Source organism: Acanthochromis polyacanthus, chromosome 12 (genome assembly GCF_021347895.1).
Source record: "Acanthochromis polyacanthus isolate Apoly-LR-REF ecotype Palm Island chromosome 12, KAUST_Apoly_ChrSc, whole genome shotgun sequence".
In the NCBI taxonomy this organism is placed as follows: Eukaryota; Metazoa; Chordata; class Actinopteri; family Pomacentridae; genus Acanthochromis; species Acanthochromis polyacanthus.
In genome coordinates this window covers 18,493,415-18,515,393 of record NC_067124.1, presented here as the reverse complement: position 1 = coordinate 18,515,393, position 21,979 = coordinate 18,493,415, and the positions used below count along the sequence as shown (strand labels likewise).

The window sequence follows — 21,979 nt, the reverse complement described above, 5'->3', positions numbered from 1 at the left end:
ACCTGTAGGCATTTGGCGATTTGAGGTGGAATGCCTGATTTTAAGTCTTCTCATGTTTCTATTAACTCCACAGAAACTCACCAAAACACACACTTACCATTCCACACACAACCATAGAGCTCCACTCGAAGGCAGACGCTCATAACCCGGTCGGCGAGGGGGTAGAAGCGCACCATGCGGGCCACAATGGGAGGGCCCAGATCTTTGAGCACAACATCATAGGTGTTCTCATTACCCGATACCACCTAGGGACAAGACGTACAAAGTATTCAGTCACAGAGAACATTGCCTCTCTCTTCTGTTAACTTTAGGGTTGAATAAAACTCATGTGAAGGCTCTGAATTTTTAATTCAGTGTCTTTAAATTCTAGGAGCACCTACTGGACTTTTTCCTCAACACACAGACGCACAAATGCAAAAAAGATTGACTGTAGAATGTGAAGCTAGGGCATTATGGAGGAGAAGCCTTGCCCAAAAATGTACATCAGCTTGCAATTTCTGGATATTTGCTGTATGTAAACATAAGATCAAAATAATAACTGAAACAGGGACACAAACAACATGACCCCTCCCTAAACATAAGTTGTTGAAAATCTAAAGTCCCACGCTGTCATGTTATAATGGTGCAAGACTCATCACCAAAGAAAACACTGGACTTTTACTAAATGCTATAAAGAGGAGTGTTTCTCTACACCAGGTAAAACATTCAGTGCAGTGCACAGCAGGCAGTAAAAGCTGCTCTTGCCTGAACAGAACCATTGTTATGCAGAGTTTAGCTGAAGCACTTTCAAACGGCTCCATCCCCAAATGAATACAAATGAAAATGAATAAAACAACGAACATGACGTTATTAACAATACATTTAAGCTTTTCGGCTGAAGGATACTGAGCTATTTTCTATCAACAAGGAAGAGTGACCTTCATCTGTATGATCCTTATCTATCATTAGATATAATGTATAATCAAGCATAATCGAGCAGAAAATGTGAAAAAACTCCTGCTTACTTCTTGGCCCCAGCGGTCCTTCCAGGTGATCCATTTCTGTCCGTCTCGGGAGTAGCGAAGGCGGTAACTGCGGGCAAACTCCTGGCCATGGCCGTCAGCATGGCGACCCTGGGTACCCACCAGAGCCAGAAAGTGGAGTCGATGCAGGTCAATCTATAGGTAGTACATCATCACAAAAATGTCACATGCAAAGATGGAATACAGATAAAGATGAAAAAGCTGCGTGACTCGAAGAGTATAGTCATGGTGGAAGGCTGGGAAGAACAATTCATTGAACCGGTTCAAAATCGCAGTGTTACTAATTGCAAAATCAAAATTGGAGGAGCTGCAATTTTTTGATAAGGGTAAAAGGTAACACAGCATTACAAACAAGAAAAGCACTAAGAGAGTGCAGTGTACAGCTGAGGTTGCTCAGTCGGTGTATATTTTCTGACCGATAAGTCCCGATAAGTCCGCAGCAGTCAATTTGTAGTAGCCATCATGTGATCAACAGCAGGCAGCTGACGTAGTGTTCACTTGTTGTCATAGTTACAGTGATGCTGTGTCTCTATTTCGTAATGATACAGAAATCTTTAACAAATCCGTGGATCCAGACTATAAGCTGCATCACTGCCAAATTCTAATCACTTGGTCCTTGTGTCATTTCTGACCTTCCCAGAAAATTTTATCCAAATCTGTTATTCTGTTTTTAAATAATGCTGCTAACATACAAACAGACAGAAGGACAAACGTACACCGATTGGCACGTAACTTCGCCGTGTTCTTTGGCAAAGTAATAAAAACATTGTCGCGTTGCAAATGAGCTCTGATGGCTGCAGGGAACATGCTTGTTTGGTACAGACTGCAGCAAGAATCGGCTGTTAAAATAGCAACATTTTTATTTATTAAAGCTTTAATAACTTCAGAATAATCACATTGCAAATGTCAATTGTTATTATTATTCTTTCCACGAGCAAAAGCAGTACTGAGCACAAACTGAAAAAGCAAATCAGAAGTGTAGACGAGTATCTGACCTGAAGGTATTCTGATCCACTGGGGAAGACGGCTCCTGCTGGACACCATGCTCCATCCCCCTCTCCAGTGCTCAACCTTAGAAACAGAGAAAGACACAGAATAGGGTGAGATAAATGTATAAGGAAAAACTACATACAAACTTTAAAACATAATCAAAAATGTCGATAAATCGACAAACACACCCACAACAAGACTAACTCCACCAAAGCCCTCAACATGTACAAGAATTCAGTACAAACAATCTAATCCCCCTCTGCCATCACAGCACACGCTGGTTTCCCCAGCAGATAAAACATTCACATATAAATAGGGCAATGTCTCATAGACAGAAATACAGAGAGACGGAGACTTGGCAATTGATAAAGACACAGAGAGAGACTACAGAGAGATGGAAAATACAGAGAACACACGCGGTTCATGTAGAGAGGAAATTAGATTAAAAAGGAGCAGGGTGAAAATTAGTAGCTCCTTCACATTTCTCAAATCTCACTAAAAGATCTGGTGTAGACTTTAATGGGCAACCTTAACTCACAGCTCTCAGTCCTGCCTCGACCACACACACGCATCAAAGCTTTTCACTCACTGTGACCTTCCTCAATCCAGCCTGAGAGGAAGATTTCTTACTACCACCACATTTTGGCCTCATGAAGACCACAGACTTGGCTGTGTGTCTGTGATGTCAGCTCGGCTCGTACGAGGAGCTTTGGAGCAGCTTTTGGAAGAGACGCAGGCCACAACCACATTCTGACCGCTGTGGGCCTTCTTTCAAAATGATTGCTGCTGCTCAGACCACCAAAACAAATCACTATATCAACTTGGTCACACTGACAGTGGCAGTTGGATTGTAATCAATGCCGCTCTCCCCTCAGTGAGTGAGATCATACAGCTGAGAGCCACAAGATGATATCAACTAATGACTGCTCCACCGAGTGTTCAGTGGTGGACAGAAGAAGAGGGAGAAGGGGGGAATATGGCGGGAAGAGTTCAAACTACCAAAGAGTAATAATAGCAATAAAAAATAACAACAACAAAGCAGTCCCGATTCTCTCCCTTCAAACAACAATTCAAATCCTGTTTTCAAATTAATTTCCCTGCAGCTTTCAGCCCGCTATTGCAGCAATCCATTTGTCACTCGTTTGCCTATTTTTGTTTTATTTTTTTTAAACTTTACATCCACTGGTCTCTGTTTTCTCTTTTCCTTTCTCAAGATCTCCCCGGTGTGTCTTAAAAAGAGCTTTGGCTAATAATCATTTCCACATGGTTAGACACACAGCCCAGGAGACCCACTGAGACAAATGAACCCAAACACACATAGGATCCTCTTGGACGTGACTCTTGCATGTTGCCGGTCTAACTGAGCTCTAATGAATCTGATCTCACTGCCAGACAGACGAGGTGGCAATACAATTACCGAGTGGGCTTTATGAAGACACACCAACTTCTAACAAATCTAACAGACCTCATAAAAATGACCTGCTAAGTTCAGTACAACAGTAGAACTTTTACAGGGCATGTGACCCTCCTGTTTATATGAAGATAATGCAGCCTGATAATCGGATCTAATTACCACTTTGTCACACTTAAAAGACTGTATGTGATTTGCTGAGCAAATCAGATGTGTCCCCCTAGAAGTTCTGTGTCAATGCCTCAACATGTTAGAGCTTTTTGGCAGCAGAAGGGGATCTACACAATATTTGACAGGTGGTTTTAATGCTGAAGCTGAATGCATACACTTTGCACTAATTATTTTGTCCTCAATCCATCCTTTTCCTTTGCAATACAAATACTTTTCACACTTATCTAGGCATCTAATAGTTTTGTTTTTCATTTCAATGTGGTATGAAAATCAGGGAGCACACTCTCAAAAGTTATTTCAGTTATGCAATTCATCACAGTAAGCATCAAGCCTGTATTAATTTATGTCAATGTCACACTGTCCTTACATGGTAATGTCTGCTGTCTGCGCCGCGCTACCTCACAATAACAAATCTGCAGCTGGCAAGACTGATACAATAAAAAAATAAATAGAAGAAGAACAAATAAATTCTTCTGGTATTTATTACGGTACAGCACACCCGCCAAAAAAGGCTGCAAAAATGGTTGAAATGGTTCTGATACCATTTCAACTGCATCAGAACCTGTTGTTTGTATTTCTTTACTTTCCAAAGTGGAAAATGCTTTAAAAATGAAGTCATTTATCTGCACCTGAAAAACATTATTCAGCTTAGAGGTAATTTACTCTTTAAAGTTAGTAAGGTGACGTTTTTGTACTTCGGAAATCTACTTGGTTACTCAGAGTAATGTTTGTTAGCTTCCTCCTTGGGCACACACACACACACACACACACACACACACACACACACACACACACACACACACACACACACACACACACACACACACACACACACACACACACACACACACACACACACACACACACACACACACACACACACACACACACACACACACACACACACACACACACACAAAACTGACCTTCCATGTTTGGCCTCAGTAGAGTCTGACCAGGCGCTGGAGGCGGTGATGTCAGAGTCTGGGATGGTGCCATCCTCCATCCCCAGGGCATAACGACACTGAGCTGGTGGGGAAGGGTTGAAGGGAATGGAGAAAAGAAAGAGAGAGTGAAGGGAAGACAGAGGCTGGATAGAGATATTAGAAAAATTCCCATCTGTATGGGGCACTTGTCCAGGGAAACCTAATATTTCCATTAGAGTCAGCAGCCAACATTAGTCATGGAGCATAATGTTGTTATGTCATCTCTGGGAAAACTTCCGGACTCTGTGCTTCAACAGACAGCGAGTGCTGAGAGAAAAATCTGACATTGTTCCTTTTGCTGTTATCTGTAGGAGAACCTCCTGAATCAGTTAGTATTAACAAGTTCATGTAACAGGCTATGGTTGTGTGTTGGTAACTCTGCTTTGACCTGTTGAAAATGTAAACATCAAAGACAGTTATTAATACCCATAATGCATCCTAAAGTGCTCATATTTTCTGCATGACGCTGTAACATAACACCTTTTGTGCTTCTTTTTCCTTTTCAAGAAGCCCTCCATCCCACACAAAGCCACATCCTCGGGGCTCCACTGATCCCCAGAGAACAAACGAGAGAAAGAAACTGAGGGCAAAGGATAGAACGCTGACAAGCGACGTGTCTGCGCTGACTCTGCTCCAGCCTCAGCTCTATTAAACTATTCAGATAGCGTGGTCCCGGCAGGGATTACCCAATGACCCAGCTATCCACTCTGAAGCAGTCATGAGGAGGAGGTGGGGGGATGGACGGCTAAGTGAGTGTTTGATCCGTGATAAAGTGGAAAGGGGTACCGACAGTGATATGGAGTGTTGGCTGATGGTGACAGAAAGAGGCGGGAGTGGGGGGTCTAACTCAGTTTCTGTCACTGAGTCAGTGAACAGGAATGCTGGGCTGTATGCCAAACCCTAAAAACCCAGTGGGTACAACACACACACACACACACACACACACACACACACACACACACACACACACACACACACACACACACACACACACACACACACACACACACACACACACACACACACACACACACACACACACACACACACACACACACACACACACACACACACACACACACGTTTATACTTCTATCTTAGTGAGGACATCCATAAGCGTAATGCATTTCCTAGAGCCTTACCCTAACCTTAACCATCACAACTGATTGCCTAAACTTAATCCTGACCCTAACCCTAACCAAACCTCAATTCATACCTGTTCTCTAAAAACAAGTCTTCACCCTCAAACATGGCTGTTTCAAAGTGAGGACCGGCCAAAATGTCCTCACTTTGTAAAAATGTCCTCACTTTGATAGTTAAATGCAGAAAATGATCCTCACAATGTAGCAAGTACAAGAACACACACACACCATCCACACTCCATCCACGCCCTGAGAACAGGTGCCCATTTCATTACATCATCATCATTATACCACATGCCAGTCATCAGCCCACCATCTGCAGTCTTTTCACCACTCTGTGTCTACACCTCTGCCGCTGTCCTTGGCTTTCACCTTATCTTGGTCATTTTTCACAAGAATCTAAGCCCAAATACTGAACCTTTCTGCTCACACTGCCAAGACAAAATGTGGTTTCTATCTATGATTTTAATTTCTGGTCATGTAGTGCAGACAAATCACTCCAGGAATCAATCAAGTCGATTAGTCATGTAACTGACAATTACTCCTCCATAACAATTTGTATAAGGGCTCTTTGTTTTCCAATATCAATTACTCAATTACTCTGTAAGATGGCAAACATTCCACTGCACAAGCCATCAAATCCAAAAAAAGAGCCTATAATAGATGAGCTCAAATGAAAGAAATGTTAAAATGATAAACTTAGAGGAAAATATATATATAACTGTTCCGATACATATTCTTAATTTCAACTCAGATAAAATAGCTTTAACAGATCAAAAATATTACAAAACAAGTACCAAAAAAATAATCACACAGGACCGAGTTGGTGAATAGACCCAAAAATGTTGGTTCTCAATCGAGTGAAATCCAGCAGGTTTATGCTGTGAATGCCGACTGTCACTGATGGAATGTCTAAAAGCAAAATGCCTCCAAGTTCACACAAGAGACAAAATATTTTGGGACATGTCTGTAAAGCAAAATAATCTGCTGTTAGAATATTTGAAGACACTTCACTTTGTCTTGTATAGATGATAATCTGATGATTATTTTCACTCTGCACTTAGTCATGCGGTTTATAGGTCAAAAAAGCCCGTCAAGATAAATTCTGCTTGTTTTTCTGAACAACTGTCAAATATTATGCCGTTTTCTCTCAGTTCTATGTCATCTTGAATGCATTTTGATTTTGAACTGTTTGTGGGACGAGACTATCACAGAAAAACAAGCACTTCACAACCGAGAAGCAGAAATGAGAAATGTTTCGAAACTTCAACGAGACTTTAAACCCACGCTATAAATACAAAGATTTTAAAAGTTTAAAAGAAAGCGGTTTGTGAGGTTGTAGTGGGGCACAGCAATGAATAAAGCAAACACTAATGTCAGCAAGCTTACATTCTCTAAGTGGAAATACTGACTTTGTGATGAAAAGTGCTTTCATACACAACAGGACTGAGTACACTCCTGGGCAACATCACTTAAATGTCAAATGACTAAAAATGTGTCACTTCAGTTGTTTCATGACCTTCAAGTTGAACAAGAAGGTATTGGTGCTTTTAGATTGGAAAGCTGAATCTTCTATCTTTTCACTTCTTCATATTTCTCCCCTTACTGTTGATGAGAGACTCCAGCGTCTTTGACATGGAGGATACCAGTGTTGAACAAATTTCTAAAGAGATGTTTTGACATTTTTTTCATTTGTTCTTGGCTAGGGGTATTGGGGTACTCTTCCTTTCATGTTTACCCTCCTGTTGTCTTCATTTACGGGCACCAAAACATATGTTCCCTTGTCTGAAAAAAAATCCAAAAATTCCGCAAGAAAATTCCCTAAATTTATAAAAAAAAAAATTGCAAAATCTTCAAGAAAAAAAATTCCTTAAAAGTTTCCCTTAAGTTTAATTTTAAAAAATCCCCAAATTTGGCAAGAAATAAAAATGTAATAAATAAATGAATAAATAAATAAATTATAAACATTTTCAAAAAATGAATAAAAATCTTCCAAAAAAATCTTAAACATTATCTGGTGTGATTTCATACATATCAGAAAAAGTTCTAATATTTTCTTTAAGAACATTCGGGAAAAAAATCTTGATTTTTTTCTGAATGTTCTTAACGAAAAAATTTTCTGTACATTTCTTTTTATTTTTTTTCTATCAAAAAATTTTCAAAATTTTTCCAAAAATGTTGAAAATGTGGAAGTTCTCACTGTGAAAATATATATTTTTCCCCACATTTTCAAACTTTAAAGCAGGTTAATTTGACCTTCAGGACGACACGGGGGTTAAATTCCTCAGGATTCAAGTCAGTACACATACTTGGCCAATATACACCACTTCTTTCTTTACAAACTCTTTGTAATTTTGGCAGTCGTTGCATATCCACAGGCATTCATGGTGCCATCTACCTCCAACACCTTTTCGCCGATCTCCACTAAAATGAACTAATTTCAAAATGAACAACTTGTTTTGGATGCACCTGCCTCCATCTGTGGTAACTGTGGTCTGAAGTAATGTCTGACTGGTTATCCAGCATAAGTAATAGTCTATCAATTCTGTTAAATGTTGAAAAGGTATTTAAACATATTCAAGTGCAAGTCTTGTCTAGGGGTTTGGGGAAGTATGAATTTTGTCACAAAGATTTTTATTTTGATCACAAATGCACACTGGTTTAGTTATTAAATCTCCTTAAATACTAATAAGTGGTGTGAGTCCTGAATTTTTTTACATAAATCAGTCAATCACTAGTGCAAACGATCCCTTCCTTAAACATTTTGACTGACACGGTCACAAACTGTCTATGCATTAGTGGTTTTGACGAGCTCGGGGGGGCACCACCCAGCTATCTCATTCTCCAGTTACACATGACTGGCTAGCAAACAAGGACAGGACACGGGATAGCCTGTTGATAGTGGACAGAGAATGAGCCTTGCAGAAAGCAACGACGAGATACACATTGTTTCAAACATAAATGTGAAAAAACAAACGTCAAAAAAGGAAGAAACAAAACAAAACTGAGAGAACCATTTCTCCAACACAAACTTAGATACTGTGTTTGTCGTTCTGTGTGTGTGACATCCTACCTGGGTTAAAGTGCCACTCATGTTCCTCAGAAGACAACACCAGTACTGCAAGGACTGCGACCACGGCGACAGGACACAGCCGCAGGGTTGTGAAGGCCATGACAGCAGCAACACACCTGGTTACCTGCCTGGAGACACACTGCTGACTTCAGGCATACCTGACAGAGAAAAAGAGACGTTAAGAGCTGCATCCACTTTAGAATCCACATTACATGAACACAAGTTTTTTTTTTTAGGTAGTGTCTACAGGTACGGACCCGTACCCGTAGCCTGTGGGCTACGGATACGGCACTTTCCATTTGCCAGACAGATACGGACCCGTACGCGAGTCTCGCGAGTCAAGAAGCTGCTAACCACTGCAAACTGTTGAAAGGTAAGCAAAGGTTAAGGTTAGGGTTAGTGTTAGGGTCAGGTTTAGGGTCCGTACCTGTAGTACCGATGCTACGGGTCCGTACCTCCAGCATCTACCGGGAGTAACGTGACCAGATCTCGCGTATCTGATTGGCAAATGGAAAGTGCCGTATCCGTAGTCCACAGGCTACGGGTACGAGTCCGTACCTCTAGCAACTACCTTTTTTTAAAATAGTATTTTTTAGTGTCTGCACATATGCAAATTAGCAAATTATAAAGTAAATAATTTGCACATCGCTGCACACTGTAAATATGTCTATTACTTGTTATGACTTCAACTTCCTTGGATTTACTCCACTTGCTGTTTAGGTGTCATATTACAAACAAACACACTATGTTGATTTAGACTGAGACAAAGATTAAGTCTGAAATAATATCCCTTTGGTTTCAACAGCACATCATGACCTTCATCATAAACTTTATTTACTCCAAGTCTGCTGTATTGTTGGTTTTAGTTGCATAATACTCTAGCTGATGAGTGTATCTGCATTATTAAAAGACACAATACTCTGTGGTTTCTTCCTCATGCTTTATAAATGTGTCTGAGGTTATATAGAAAGAAAATAGACAAAAAATGATTGGCACTGTTTTTTCTGCAAATATTATGCATATATTTAGCACTAATCTTTCAAAAATTGTATTTTTATTCTCTGCAAATATGTAAATTAGTAAGTTCTAAAGCAAATAATCTGCACATTCCTGCACACAGTAAATGGCATTATTACTCATGACTTCAGCTTCCTTGGATTTACTCCACTTGCTGTTTAGTTAACATACTACAAACAAACAAACACACACACCCTGTTGTGATAGAGATTACAAAATGTCCATAAAGTTTGAAACAATACCCCTTTGGTCTCAACAGCACATTATGACCTTCATCATAACCTTTATTTACTCCAAGTCTGCTGCACTATTAGTTTTAGTTAATGCATAATACTGTCTGTATTATCAGAGAGTATTCTCCATGGTTTCTTCCCAATACTTTATAAACACATCTGTGGTCATTACACAGAAAACAGGTAAACAAATGACTAGCTCTGTTCCAAATATTACTTTCAAATATCTTCGAGAAAGACGGTGGTGAAAAAAAGTGGGAGGAAAGAAACCTTATGATGGCTGAATATCTGAAGTGGGAGTGACAGCTGGGAGAGGCAGAGAGGCCAGGCCGTCTTCCCTACAGACCCTCTGTGTTTGGGCTTCATTTCTGACAGCTGACGCACAGCTGTAGTGACAGAAAGTCGGAAGGGTGTGGGGTGGGTTTGGATGAAGGGAGGCAATCAGAGGGGAAGCACAGATCCTGGGTGAATAGAGTTAGCTTGGTGGGCACAACAGGGCAGAGGTGGCAGAACAGGAGCAGCAACGTCATGGGTGTATGTGTTTGTGCATTTAGGAGGAAGGAGGTGGCGTAGAGACGGTGATTTATGGTCTTAGTGTTTGGTGTTTATGTATGCATGGGTGCGTGGGGCACGTGAGTGGGCATGGAGAGCTCAGGGAAAGCCAACCAGTGCAGCTGTCCTGAATACGGGAAACACAACAGACACATGGTGTATGAAACAGAGGACGACATCTTTTTGTCTCGGCAGGAAAGTACCCTAATGTTGTCCAAATGAATAAGTATGTGTGTTTGTATCCCAAATGAAAAAAGTTCAGGCAATCACCATTACAACCGCCTGATATCAACATGGTCTCATCGACAAGAGAGTAACAACAACATTTTATTCAGGATTTCACACAAAGATAAACTCATTTAAAAAAAAAAAAAAAAGAGAGAGAGAGAGAACCGACATCCAACCAGACAAATGTTGCAGTGAGCAAGAACAAAAGTGGCCGCAGCTATCTGAGAACATTGTTGCTGGAAAAGTCAAGTGGTGTTGAACAGCTGTGGTCAGTGCTCAGAGAGAGGGAAAAGGGCCTGCTGTGTTCTGGAGGAGGCAGCTCAGTGTGCAGCCCCGTCTACACTCACATTTTGTCTCAGCTAATCCACAAGCAGGACTAATGAATACTTATGAGCAGCTGCTGTTTCTGTCCCACACAACAAAACACAACTGACAAGAGGAACAGAGAGGAGAGCACATACACACAGGGTCACTTTTTACTTCATCATTAAGGATAGTTAGTGAGTCTGTACAGTTCAGATTGCTTCAGTGAAAAGCTAGAAAGACTGCCTTGGCTCTGGGTTTGTCTTTTTAGAGAGGTGCTCGTGTTGGCCCCAAATGTTAGCATTTGTTCTTTTTCCCCCCAATTGTGTAACCCTCTTGTTGTCTTCATTTACGGGCACCAAAAAATATTGTTTCCTTGTCTGAAAAAAAATCCCAAAATTTGGAAAACCTTCAGGAAGAAAATTCCAATAATTCCTGTAAAGTTTCCCTTAAAAGTTTTGTTTAAAAAAAAATCCCCCAAATTTGGCAAGAAAATTTTTGTAAATATTTTCAAAAAAATTGTAAAAATCTTCCAAAAAAATCCTGAAAATACCTAAAGTGTTTACATATATATCAGTAAAACTTCTAATATTTTCTTTAAGAACATTCACATAAAAATCAACCAAAATCCAACTAAATTCATTGGATTTTGGTTGATTTTTTGATTTCGATGATTTTTTGTGAATGTTCTTCAGAAACATTTTTAAACATTTTTTCCACCAAAAAATGTTCAAAGATTTCCCCAAAAAGTTGAAAATGTGGACATCAGAAGTTTCACTGTGAAAATCTATATTTTTTCCACATTTTCAAACTTTAAACGGTTCAATTTTGACCCGCAGGACGACACAAGGTTTAATGAAGTCAATGCAAACATATTTAGCATAATTTTGCATCAATCTTTTCCAAAGCAAATCACTACTTGCAGGCTTTTGTGATTTATTACTCTGCATTCAGACATTAGTTTAAGTCGGTGTGGGTACAGTATAAAAATCACTCCCCATAGGCTTTAAAGCCTAACAGAGGTCATCAATCACAGTCAATGCTTAGTCTGTTTTATTCATTTTTTTTTCACATTGTCAACATCCAAGACTCAAGAGAGCTGCTGAGCAACTACCTCAGCAAATTTCCACTTATGGATTTGCTTACTTTTTAAGTTGTAGGAGTAGAATTCATCTATCAGCTGTATCATCGCTTAACAAACTTGATGACTTAAAGCTGTCATAAGTGTGATTTAAGCATATGAAATTTTAAACTTTCACATTATTGGTTGATTAGTAATTGAAAAGAATTGATGTGTATTAGGTACGAAGTAAATCTGAACAAACATCGAGGGCAGAGCTGAGCCCAGAGCGGAATATCTGCACAGAAGGAGGCGGGATAATTAGTAAAATGGCTAATTCACTGAACAAAAAGGTGGCCTGCCTGATTACAAGGTCAAAATCTCCTTTAAGTGTGCCATTTTCAGCATGTAGGTTGTTGCCGTTACTTGTAATGAAGGTGATTTTGAAAATGGCAACACATAGATGGCAAATGGAAGCTTATACGAGGTCTACATTGGGTGTGTCAGAATAGCAAGGTTCATCCTCGGGGCACCAGAAATGTCTGTTTAAAATGTAGGCAGTTTATCAAGCAGTCGTTGGTACATTTTCATCTGAACAGAAGTAATAGACCTTAAGTAACAGCAGATACTCTTATCTATTTAGCCAAGTTTTGAGAACTTATCTAAAAAATATCACCAACAATGCACACAATTTGCCACATACAAAACTAATGAGGTGTTTCTTTCACATCTTTTTTGTCACTAACACCGATCACAGAGTCTGGAGCCACAGCCAGACAAAGTGACATGCTGCCAGACATGACTAATGGTTGCTGGGAAGATGGAGCACTGAGCTCTTTGTTTTGGACTTCTGTTAGTGTGAGGACGCTCTGAGCGCTGGAGAGAAGGAAGCCCAAATTAATCTTAAATCTCCACAACACATTGGTGGGTGAGACTGTGCCAGCCACAGAAACAAGGTCATTTGACAGCTTTCTCCGAAAACAAGCTGGTTTCTGTGTAACTTGGGGATGGTACGAGAGATGTGTTGATCCCCATGGAGCCAATGTTTCCTTAAATTAACCAAAGACACACTCAAAAGACAGGCATTGTTGTTTGGCTTTACAAACCTGCCCACGGGGTTCTTTTCTTCCCCATTTCGAAAGCATTTCCTTCAGGTTACATTGGTTAAAATATTACTCATAATACTTCCTTCAGTGCAGAAACAAAACAAAACCATTAAGACCATCTACTGTGTGTAATTCATGTGTTATATCCTGCTGTTGGTCACATATTAATCATCGAATTGTGCATCTATGCGTCACAACATTCATCTATACAAGGAAGTGTCGGTCATGACTGAAATCAGACTTAGAGTTTTGCCAGAGGAAGCAGGAAAGAGGAATTGATGAATCACTTGAACAGGGCAATGAGAGTTAACAGGGATGCAGCAACAGCAGACGAGTCAGAAAAAGCAATTACACAGCAGTAGAAAGAAAAGGGGAAAGAGCTGCAGAAGACTTAAGCATGATGAAGTAGGTGGTGAATCATGATGAAGAAAAAGGACTGTAAAAGAAAAACATGGTTCCAGGAACAGTTTAGTTGTGCTTAACGCCAAATGATTCAGACAGCTCAGCATCTACCCAAAAACACGCTATTCAAAAACGCACCTTCCTGGCAGAAGAGACACAGCAGGGCAGTATACGGCAGGGTTCTCACCAGAATATTTTACAGCGTAACGGCAGGTCCTCCCGCAGCGCGCATGCGCAATAGCCTTCATTAAATCTCACAAGCGGCCAGCCCAGATGTCAGCCAATGAGCGTCACCCAGATGCTCCAAATGCTCGTCATTTAGGTCACTATTCATCATCACGGAAACAACAGAGACATGCTAATTGTAACCCCGAGATTGGAAGCGACTCTTAATTTTAGACGGGAACGGGTCAATCGACAGGAAAGTGTGGCTGAGGTGGGGAGACATAAATTAACCTAGATGGGCACCCAGTCGATAAAAACAAACGCACATGGCGTTATCTGTCAAAATAATAGCGTAGCTGCCCTAATCACAGCGTAATCTTTTAAACTGACAGCGTAACGGGCCATTACGATAGCGTAACGGCCCGTTACGCTGAAATGTGCTGGCAAGAACCCTGTACGGAGGCAGTGATGGACAGCCACACAACGTATAAGAGATTTAATTCACTAACAACAGCCATGATAGTTTAGCAAAGCACTATGAGGGAAGCTTGAGAGTGGAGTAAAAACTATCTACACAGAGCTTAAATTGGTTGAATTATCAGACCACAGCAGTTGTAGCTGATCTGCATGGCAGACAGACAAGAAGTGACTAATTAACCTGGCAAATGAGAATGTCTTCATCAGCACCACAAACCTATTTGGAAATGCAGCAAACAAAACACTACACCAGGTTTATAGTTATAGTGCAGCCAAAACACATCGAATAAAGTATCTATCTATTTATGTATGTATCTATCTATCTATGCTTAAAAATATATCAAATGTGTGTCATTGACAGAACATCCATGCATCCAAATGCTACAATGCCTTCAACAGCACCAAACCAATCACAATTTATTATGGTGTAGATGGGTCGTACTATCTGTGTTTGCTGGAGATACTGCTCAGTGGTTCCTAGTAGGACTTAACCCTTGTTGTTGTATGTTTGAGAATAAGTAAAAAGCAAAAACAAAAGTTAATATTGAACTTTGAAATCTTCAGGTCTGTACAAACAGTCACCACTCTCCTTAAGTCCTCCTCCAGTGTTTAACCCCTGATTTAATCAAAATTGCACATCTAGACATTTCTATCATGTCAATTTTTTCCTGTCTTAGAAAGGCTTAAATCATAATTTATACCATTTTAAGACATCATCAATTATTGAAATACTTTGGCATTCAAAATTTCAACCCTAACGTGTTATTACAGGACATAAGACTATTTTACTTTTGTCACATTTTTCAAAATTTTTAATTTTCACATTGAAACTCAAGGTCAGTGAAGTTACCATATATGGTTTCTTGCCTGTTAAAGGTAACAAAAAAAACCACATTCCAACAAATGTATATCATTATTTAGTACAACTACTCAACCGTAACGTGTGATTTTTGTCAACTAACCATGGTTAGTTTTGGCATTTCCACTGCAAATATGGAAGAGGAGCGAGCTGCAAGTCTATCTTTTTCCAACTTCGGAGAAAAGAGAAAGTTTGATACGTTCCAGGCCTCTGTTGATTGGTCAAATGCTACGATGCCATGTGCTGTAACAGAGTGACCTTCACTAATTGGCTAGGTGGAAACCACATCCTTCAAGACCACACTGAGAAGAGGAGACAACACTGTATTAAATCTGTGCAGAAGTTACCAACTATGATCACTAGTCCGATGAAAGACAACGGCTACACTGTTGATTACGTTAAAATGTGTGGCTCTATTAAATCTCCGGCTTTCAAGCACACCAGCTCATCTATGACACGGTAAAATTACTCCATGCTGCCGCCATGTTCAGGTGTAGAATTGTAATAATTCAGTCATATATTTTCAAACTGTAAACTAATTTTAAAGAAGAATGTTATAATACAAAGCCCTGTCCCACAAGATGACAAGACTGTGTCTTAAGTTTGTTACAAAATACCTCCAGAAGTCCAAATGAGTGTTATTGAGATCATCAGCACACTACAATTTCAAGGCAGAAATGCTCAGCTGTGGCGCTGACTGCTTATTTTGTCAATGATGTGTCTTTAGCATACAACAAAAACACCACAGGTAAAAACAGAAACACAAATATAAGCAGATGACTCTTTACGACATTATTTAAATTCAAATATGGATATTGGGCCCCTCTACCCTCATTATCAGCTTCACAAGATGAATGTTGTAAATAATGCATAATAATGAATATAAAATGCTGGTTTTCAGTAGATTTTATCCAGAAGCTTCTCTTCAATGTGCTTCATAATATTTCAGTGCTCCAATATTTTTGGCCTGGTTCTATTATTCAGTGGAATGTTTTTATTTTTACAGTCTGTGTGACAACTAAGATCTTGTAATTTGTTAGAGTGGATATCACATGCTGGTCTTTTGTCAATCATGAAAGAAAGCCGAACCAGTTCGATCCAGAATTTGGCCTGCAGTTAGAACAGTACTGCAGGCTGGAACTTCTTTCTTTATTCTTCATTATAGCTGTATCTTTGTTTTCCAATAACATGGCATCTGCAGAGGCAATCAAAAGGAAATAAGCCTGATTAGATGCATCAACAGCCACGCGCTCAACTCAGAATTACGTGGCTTTCCGGTACAATATTATAGAACAACAAAAGAGAGCCAAAATAAGACATTAAAAGACGTTCTGTCAAAGATGAAACACAACAAAGAACAGAGCAAAACAAAAGCAGACTCGCAAAAGAGTGTCTTGTTAGCACCTCTGGCACAGAATGTGATCTGCACACAAAGCAGACGGTCTATTAGCTGCATCGTGTAAATCAAAGAGAAAAGTGCTCTTTCTGTGCGTCTGAAGGAAAAATAACAGAGGAGAGTGTGTTACAGTATATTTTGGGAAACTGGTTGTGACTGGCAGTAACTGGAGCACTGTTTTGTTTCCCAGAGCTTGAAGCTTCATGCATGTCAGTGCAAGTAGTTTGACTATCTTCAGCTCCTTTTTTCGCATAATCCACCTGGAATGAGTCATGGTTCATTTCACTTTCTCATGACAGTGAGTTAATGGGGAGGCCTGTCTCACCTCTACTAAAAACATCAATAAAAACTACCAGAAACAAAGTTTTCTGCTGCCTGAAAACAAACGCACACTGCTACTGTGGGGGGGAAATTAGATCAGAGACCGACCTTAGCTGAAGCATGGGTGCAATCATCATTAGAATCTAGCAGGTATGACGCAGCATTAGCATGTTTATTTGACAAAATTTCAGCACGGCGTATCTGGATCTCTGGTAGTAGTTTGACACAGACTTCAGGGCTGCAGAGAGATGGCAAGGCGAAGCTCCACTCCCTGCACTCAGTTTGCACAGTCCCACTAACAGGGTGGAGGATGGGGTGAAAGGAGAGGCATGTGGCAGCACAGTGCTAGTCTCACAATGAGCAAAGAAAAAACACACACACATCAGAGGACAGGAGAATACTATGGAGGTAAAATCCCACCAGCAAAGATAATCAGAGCGACAGTGGAAGCAGAGGACAAAAACAACTCACTTCATTCAGTGAGCAGCTTTTAAACTAGTAGAGGGAACAGGAGGGAGACAGAGATGCATATTGGGAGTAATGAATGTGAGACACAGCAGAAAGTCAAAGCAGAGAGATCTGGTCAGACAGGAATGAGTTCAGCCCGACTCAGCATGTTGAGTGAAATTAATGAAAGCGGTTTTGCCTACCAAGCTCTCTCACAAATGGCTGAGGACAAACAAGTGTTTCAGACATCTTTGGGCTGATCAATGTTTAGCTCCAGCAGCAGGCAAACACAAAAAATACACAAACAAAAGCAATTTAGGAACTAATAATCTGGCAACCCGGTTAATATAAAGTCTGGGCTTCACTAAACTTTAGCCGCACACACACACACACACATCTGATACTTCTATCACACTGCAATATTCCTCCATCCTCTCAGCAAAAAAGTCTAAAAATAGATAAATTACACATCAAACAACAGTTTCCTGAATCTAATGTGCTCCTCCAAATCCCTAGCATGGAAAAACAGACATGTCTAGCCCGCTAAATGTGGATGTCACTATCATTTAAACTCATCATCCTCAGGAAAGACACATGAAAAACAAGGTAACCTTTGATGTTCTACAATTGTCAGTTTGAGATGTAGGAGGCATTATCTCATTAGACCATTAACTGAACAAAAAACACGTATTACGGTTTAGAAACTATGCATTAGGGAGGTATTACTTGTCCACTGGAGTTTTGAACTTTGCCACTTTCTGATCCTGATGTCACACATTATCCTAAATAAAGACAGGAACCTTCAAAACAGGCCACCCTTCATTTTTTAATCCTATTGAGAGGAATTTCTGTAGGTTCCTGAGCTAAAATGAGGTCAAAGCATGACAAGACGTGCGTGACGAATACTCTGAAGAAAACATAACCCCAGTTGACTTACATCCAAACAGCAACATTGTTATCTAACCAGGGCACTCCTGACAGAAAGCGCAAACAGATAAATGTGGAGACTCAGAGGGACGATAGCAGAGGGGAGACGGAGGATAACATGGATGAGCAAACATCTAGTGCTGCTTCAAAAGGAATGGAGAGATAGAGGACATGAGGAAAAACTTCTATGTTAGATATATGAAAGAGACAAATTGCCAGAATGATCAATTAGGGGATCAAAGGCAGGCTGGATGTCAGGAAGGGATGGAGGGACAGGGGATGAAGCAATGCTGGAGGGGAGAGATAACTGATCCGAGAGATAGTAGGATTTACAGATGGAGATTGACGGAAAGGAAGTTGAGTAAATTTTGAAAACTCACTGCTGACTAAAGCCCCAGATTCTGCTTTGAAGTGTCACTGCCCATTACATGAAGCATTTGTTTGTCAGACCTGTCTTGAAGAAGCTCGCTCTGCATGTGATCGTGCATACGACAAATGCAATTAAAAAGCCCAGTTGGCCGGACTTGAGGGGAAATTGGTGTAGAAGAACAGATTGGACAGTGTAGTCCTGCCTTTAATCATTTTCAGTTCCCATTAAAGGGTGATGATGAAAATAAAACGAACGTCCCTACTGGTCTTCCTGCTGAATCTGGAGCATATTACAAGGAAATACATAGAATACACGAAATGCATGACCACTGTGAGAGAACTCACATAAAACACTGTATTTTTTCTAGATTGAACATAATAACATCATTATTGTGCTCTTTGAAGTGGTTAAAAACTGAAACAACCCCGCTGTTACAAGGAAGGAGGTCATTGCTAACCACAGCAATAGGACTTTTCAATGCATCTGGTAGATCACAAAAAGAATCCATCTCTTTGTCTGCTGATGAAACCACTTTACACCCTAAACATCACTCATTATATCTGTAAAATCATGCACCTACTTATGTCTTTTGCACACGTCTGTCTCACTCTTGTATATTCTGTTGATTTAATTTTATTTCATTTGTACCCTACCTTAATATTCTGCGTTGCCTTATTGCTGATCCTTTATTGAACATCCATGCTGCCGTAACAACTGCATTTCCCTCCAGGGACTACTAAAGTCTAACTGGCCACATCCCTATAAAGATCCAACAACTAAGCAACACATTCCAGTTCAGTTATTGTACAGGGTCCGTCTCCTTTGGGTTCAGGATTCCTAACCACTTTCTAAGAGCCTTTTCAGAAAGATCAACAAGAAACACAAAGACAAAGTCACAAAGCATGGTCGCCACAAAAACAATGGCTTGGGCAGGAGACAACAGACAGAGGTCAATGATCAACCAGACTAGAAAAAAAAACACAGCGTTCCCATCGTCAGCACCAAACCTTCCCTCTGTGTTTGCTCACAGGCACGTACCAGTGTGTTCTCAACCACAATGCAGCAATAACCTGTTCATTTTTTCTTGTGCATAATAACAACTGCATTCCAAGACATTCGCTGTCGAGTCTTAACATCTTCAAAGACTGAAACCAAACAAATCCTGCTCTGCAATTAATGATGAAGACAAATTGACAAAAATCCAAGTGGATACATGCACATTTGTACTCACATAACTGCTCCTTCCAAGTATTCAAAGCATTCTCCAACTCATTTGCTGGACTGCTGATAAAAAGCAGCTATGCAAGGCCAATCGCTCCTGTGGGACGCTCAAAGAGAATTAGCAGCCAGATGCCGATGAGACAGCGGTCCAGCAGACATGTGCTGGCCACGAGGGATGGCGCATCAACACTTAGGGATCCTTCTTATTTTATGGCCCTGCCTTTACTACAGAGGCAGAAATGGAAGGACGGGGAGAGAAAATGACGTTTTATTGTCCCTTTCAGTGAACAGCACAAGCACCCCCACCTCCTCCCAAAAGGTTTACAATGTCACACCTCCTCTGCACTGCCTGTTCAGTTACCTGGGCAGCAAATGACTCACATCTCCCTTTTCTGTTTGGTAGGAAAGGTGAGTGTTTGATGTACCGCAAAGCCACTTAAGCCTTTGTTAACTCCTCCACCAGGCAACCTCTGCCTCCCTGCATGCATTCATACGTAACTCTTTACCTCTCTCCTTCCACCTCTGTCTTACAAAAACACAAAATGTACATCCTGTCCAGCTCATCCCCAGAGTGAACACATCTCCTCCCCAGCAGTAGACTCTCCTGTGCTGGTTCTAGGTTTGGTTCTGGTGATCGATTCGCTCCCCAATGGCGAAACACCTCATCTAATGCCACAGGTTGGTGAAAGCAAAGCCGACGGTCTTACTAGAGATCACCTGTAGTGCTGCAAGGTCACAGGTTTGTGTGATGACCAATGTTACACATTTACTGAGCCATTAGTCGGGACTGCTTCAGTTTAAAAGCTTGACATGCCAAATAGATTTACTTCTGTTGAACTTGTGGGATTTAGTTGATCAAGTGGTATGTAGAGCAAATAAAAAACGAGACTGAAGAGAGAACTAGTGAGAAGTTCAGCGCATGTATCTTGTTGGGAGATCTTGGTGAACTGATTGATAATAAAGTTGGGGGGAAATAAGAAGTCCAAAGTGACCATAAAGGGACAAGAGTAGCCATGGTACAAATCTGTACTCCAAATAGTGTTATCTCCCACATTTAGCTCGATGTTAAACAGCTCAGTAAATCCTGACCATGATGTAGGCTGTCACAACATTTCAGCGATGCAGGCTGGAAATGCCACAAGGTGTGTGCAACAAAAATGTGCAGAGTCCGGGGCGCAACGTTATACCCAACATGTATGACTGGCCAGAGTCCAGAGCTGCAGCTCACACCGAGACTTATAGACGCCAAGTCACAGCGCAGGAGTCAGACAGACACAAGCATACACTCAGACAGACAGCTGGAAATATCCGTTGCAATATTATCATAGCCCCTTATTATAGAGTAAAGCGCCGGTTGAGGGAAAGAGCAGAGGATTTACACCAGTATGTCAGCACTCACCTAAAAGACGGAGCAGTGAGCTTTGACAGCAGTCCAAACTTTAAGATAAACTCTGCCTTTAGTGAGCTGTGCGTCCACCAAACAATCCACAGTGGGCTCCGAGGCAGCTGTTGAGTTCAGACAACGACCTCAGTCCAAACTCACAAAACAAAATATTCCGTGGTGGCTGAACGCACCAGTTGATACTACAGCCGCGGACTGACGTTCATTTGACGCTCTTCAAGTAAAGTTTTAAACTTGTTTTAAACGGTGGGGGAAATTATAAAAGAGAAACCGTGGAAGATACCTCGGCCCCCTCCTTCTATCCCGGCCGCTCTTCTCTTCCACGGTCCGGATCCGCAGCCTGGCAAGCAGGCAGGCGCCACCAGGTGCTCATTTACATGACTGCACCGGCTGCGACCAATCACAGCTGAGAGTAAGGTGTCTGATTAAATATGCCAGCAGGCGGATCGGCCAATCAGAGCGCCCGGTGGGAGGGACCTGCGACCTGAAAAACATTGTAAAATGAAATCCAATGTGGAGACTTCTGGAGCGATGGGATTTCTTCAGTACAGCAACCTGGAGATTTGGGGAGCAAAGACATTTGATATGTAGAGCAGCCAGCAGGATGATTTCACCTTGTTAACCCTTCCATGGAAAGAAATCCTGCTCTCTGCTGTTTGGAGGCTGTTTTCTCTTGGAAATATAAACTTGAGTCATTT

The 21,979-nt window shown here is 40.9% G+C and overlaps 1 protein-coding gene across 5 annotated transcripts in view; it reads right to left on the bottom strand.

Annotated features, from left to right (window-relative positions):
- Positions 1–21,639, bottom strand: part of ddr1 (discoidin domain receptor tyrosine kinase 1) — a 48,998-nt gene extending 27,359 nt beyond the window's left edge. For 3 of the 5 annotated variants that reach the window (XM_022214276.2, XM_022214279.2, XM_022214281.2), the window contains exons 1-6: positions 21,279–21,639; positions 8,796–8,953; positions 4,521–4,623; positions 2,018–2,093; positions 1,005–1,157; positions 98–245 (exon numbers count right to left, since the gene is read on the bottom strand). In XM_022214276.2, coding sequence (XP_022069968.1) covers positions 98–245; positions 1,005–1,157; positions 2,018–2,093; positions 4,521–4,623; positions 8,796–8,895 — 580 coding nt within the window. In that variant the 5' untranslated portion in view covers positions 8,896–8,953; positions 21,279–21,639. Of the gene's footprint in view, positions 1–97; positions 246–1,004; positions 1,158–2,017; positions 2,094–4,520; positions 4,624–8,795; positions 8,954–19,889; positions 20,103–21,278 lie in introns of those variants that run through there. The other 2 variants (XM_022214280.2, XM_022214277.2) reach the window with 2 other exon arrangements.
- Positions 21,640–21,979: the final 340 nt, after the last annotated feature.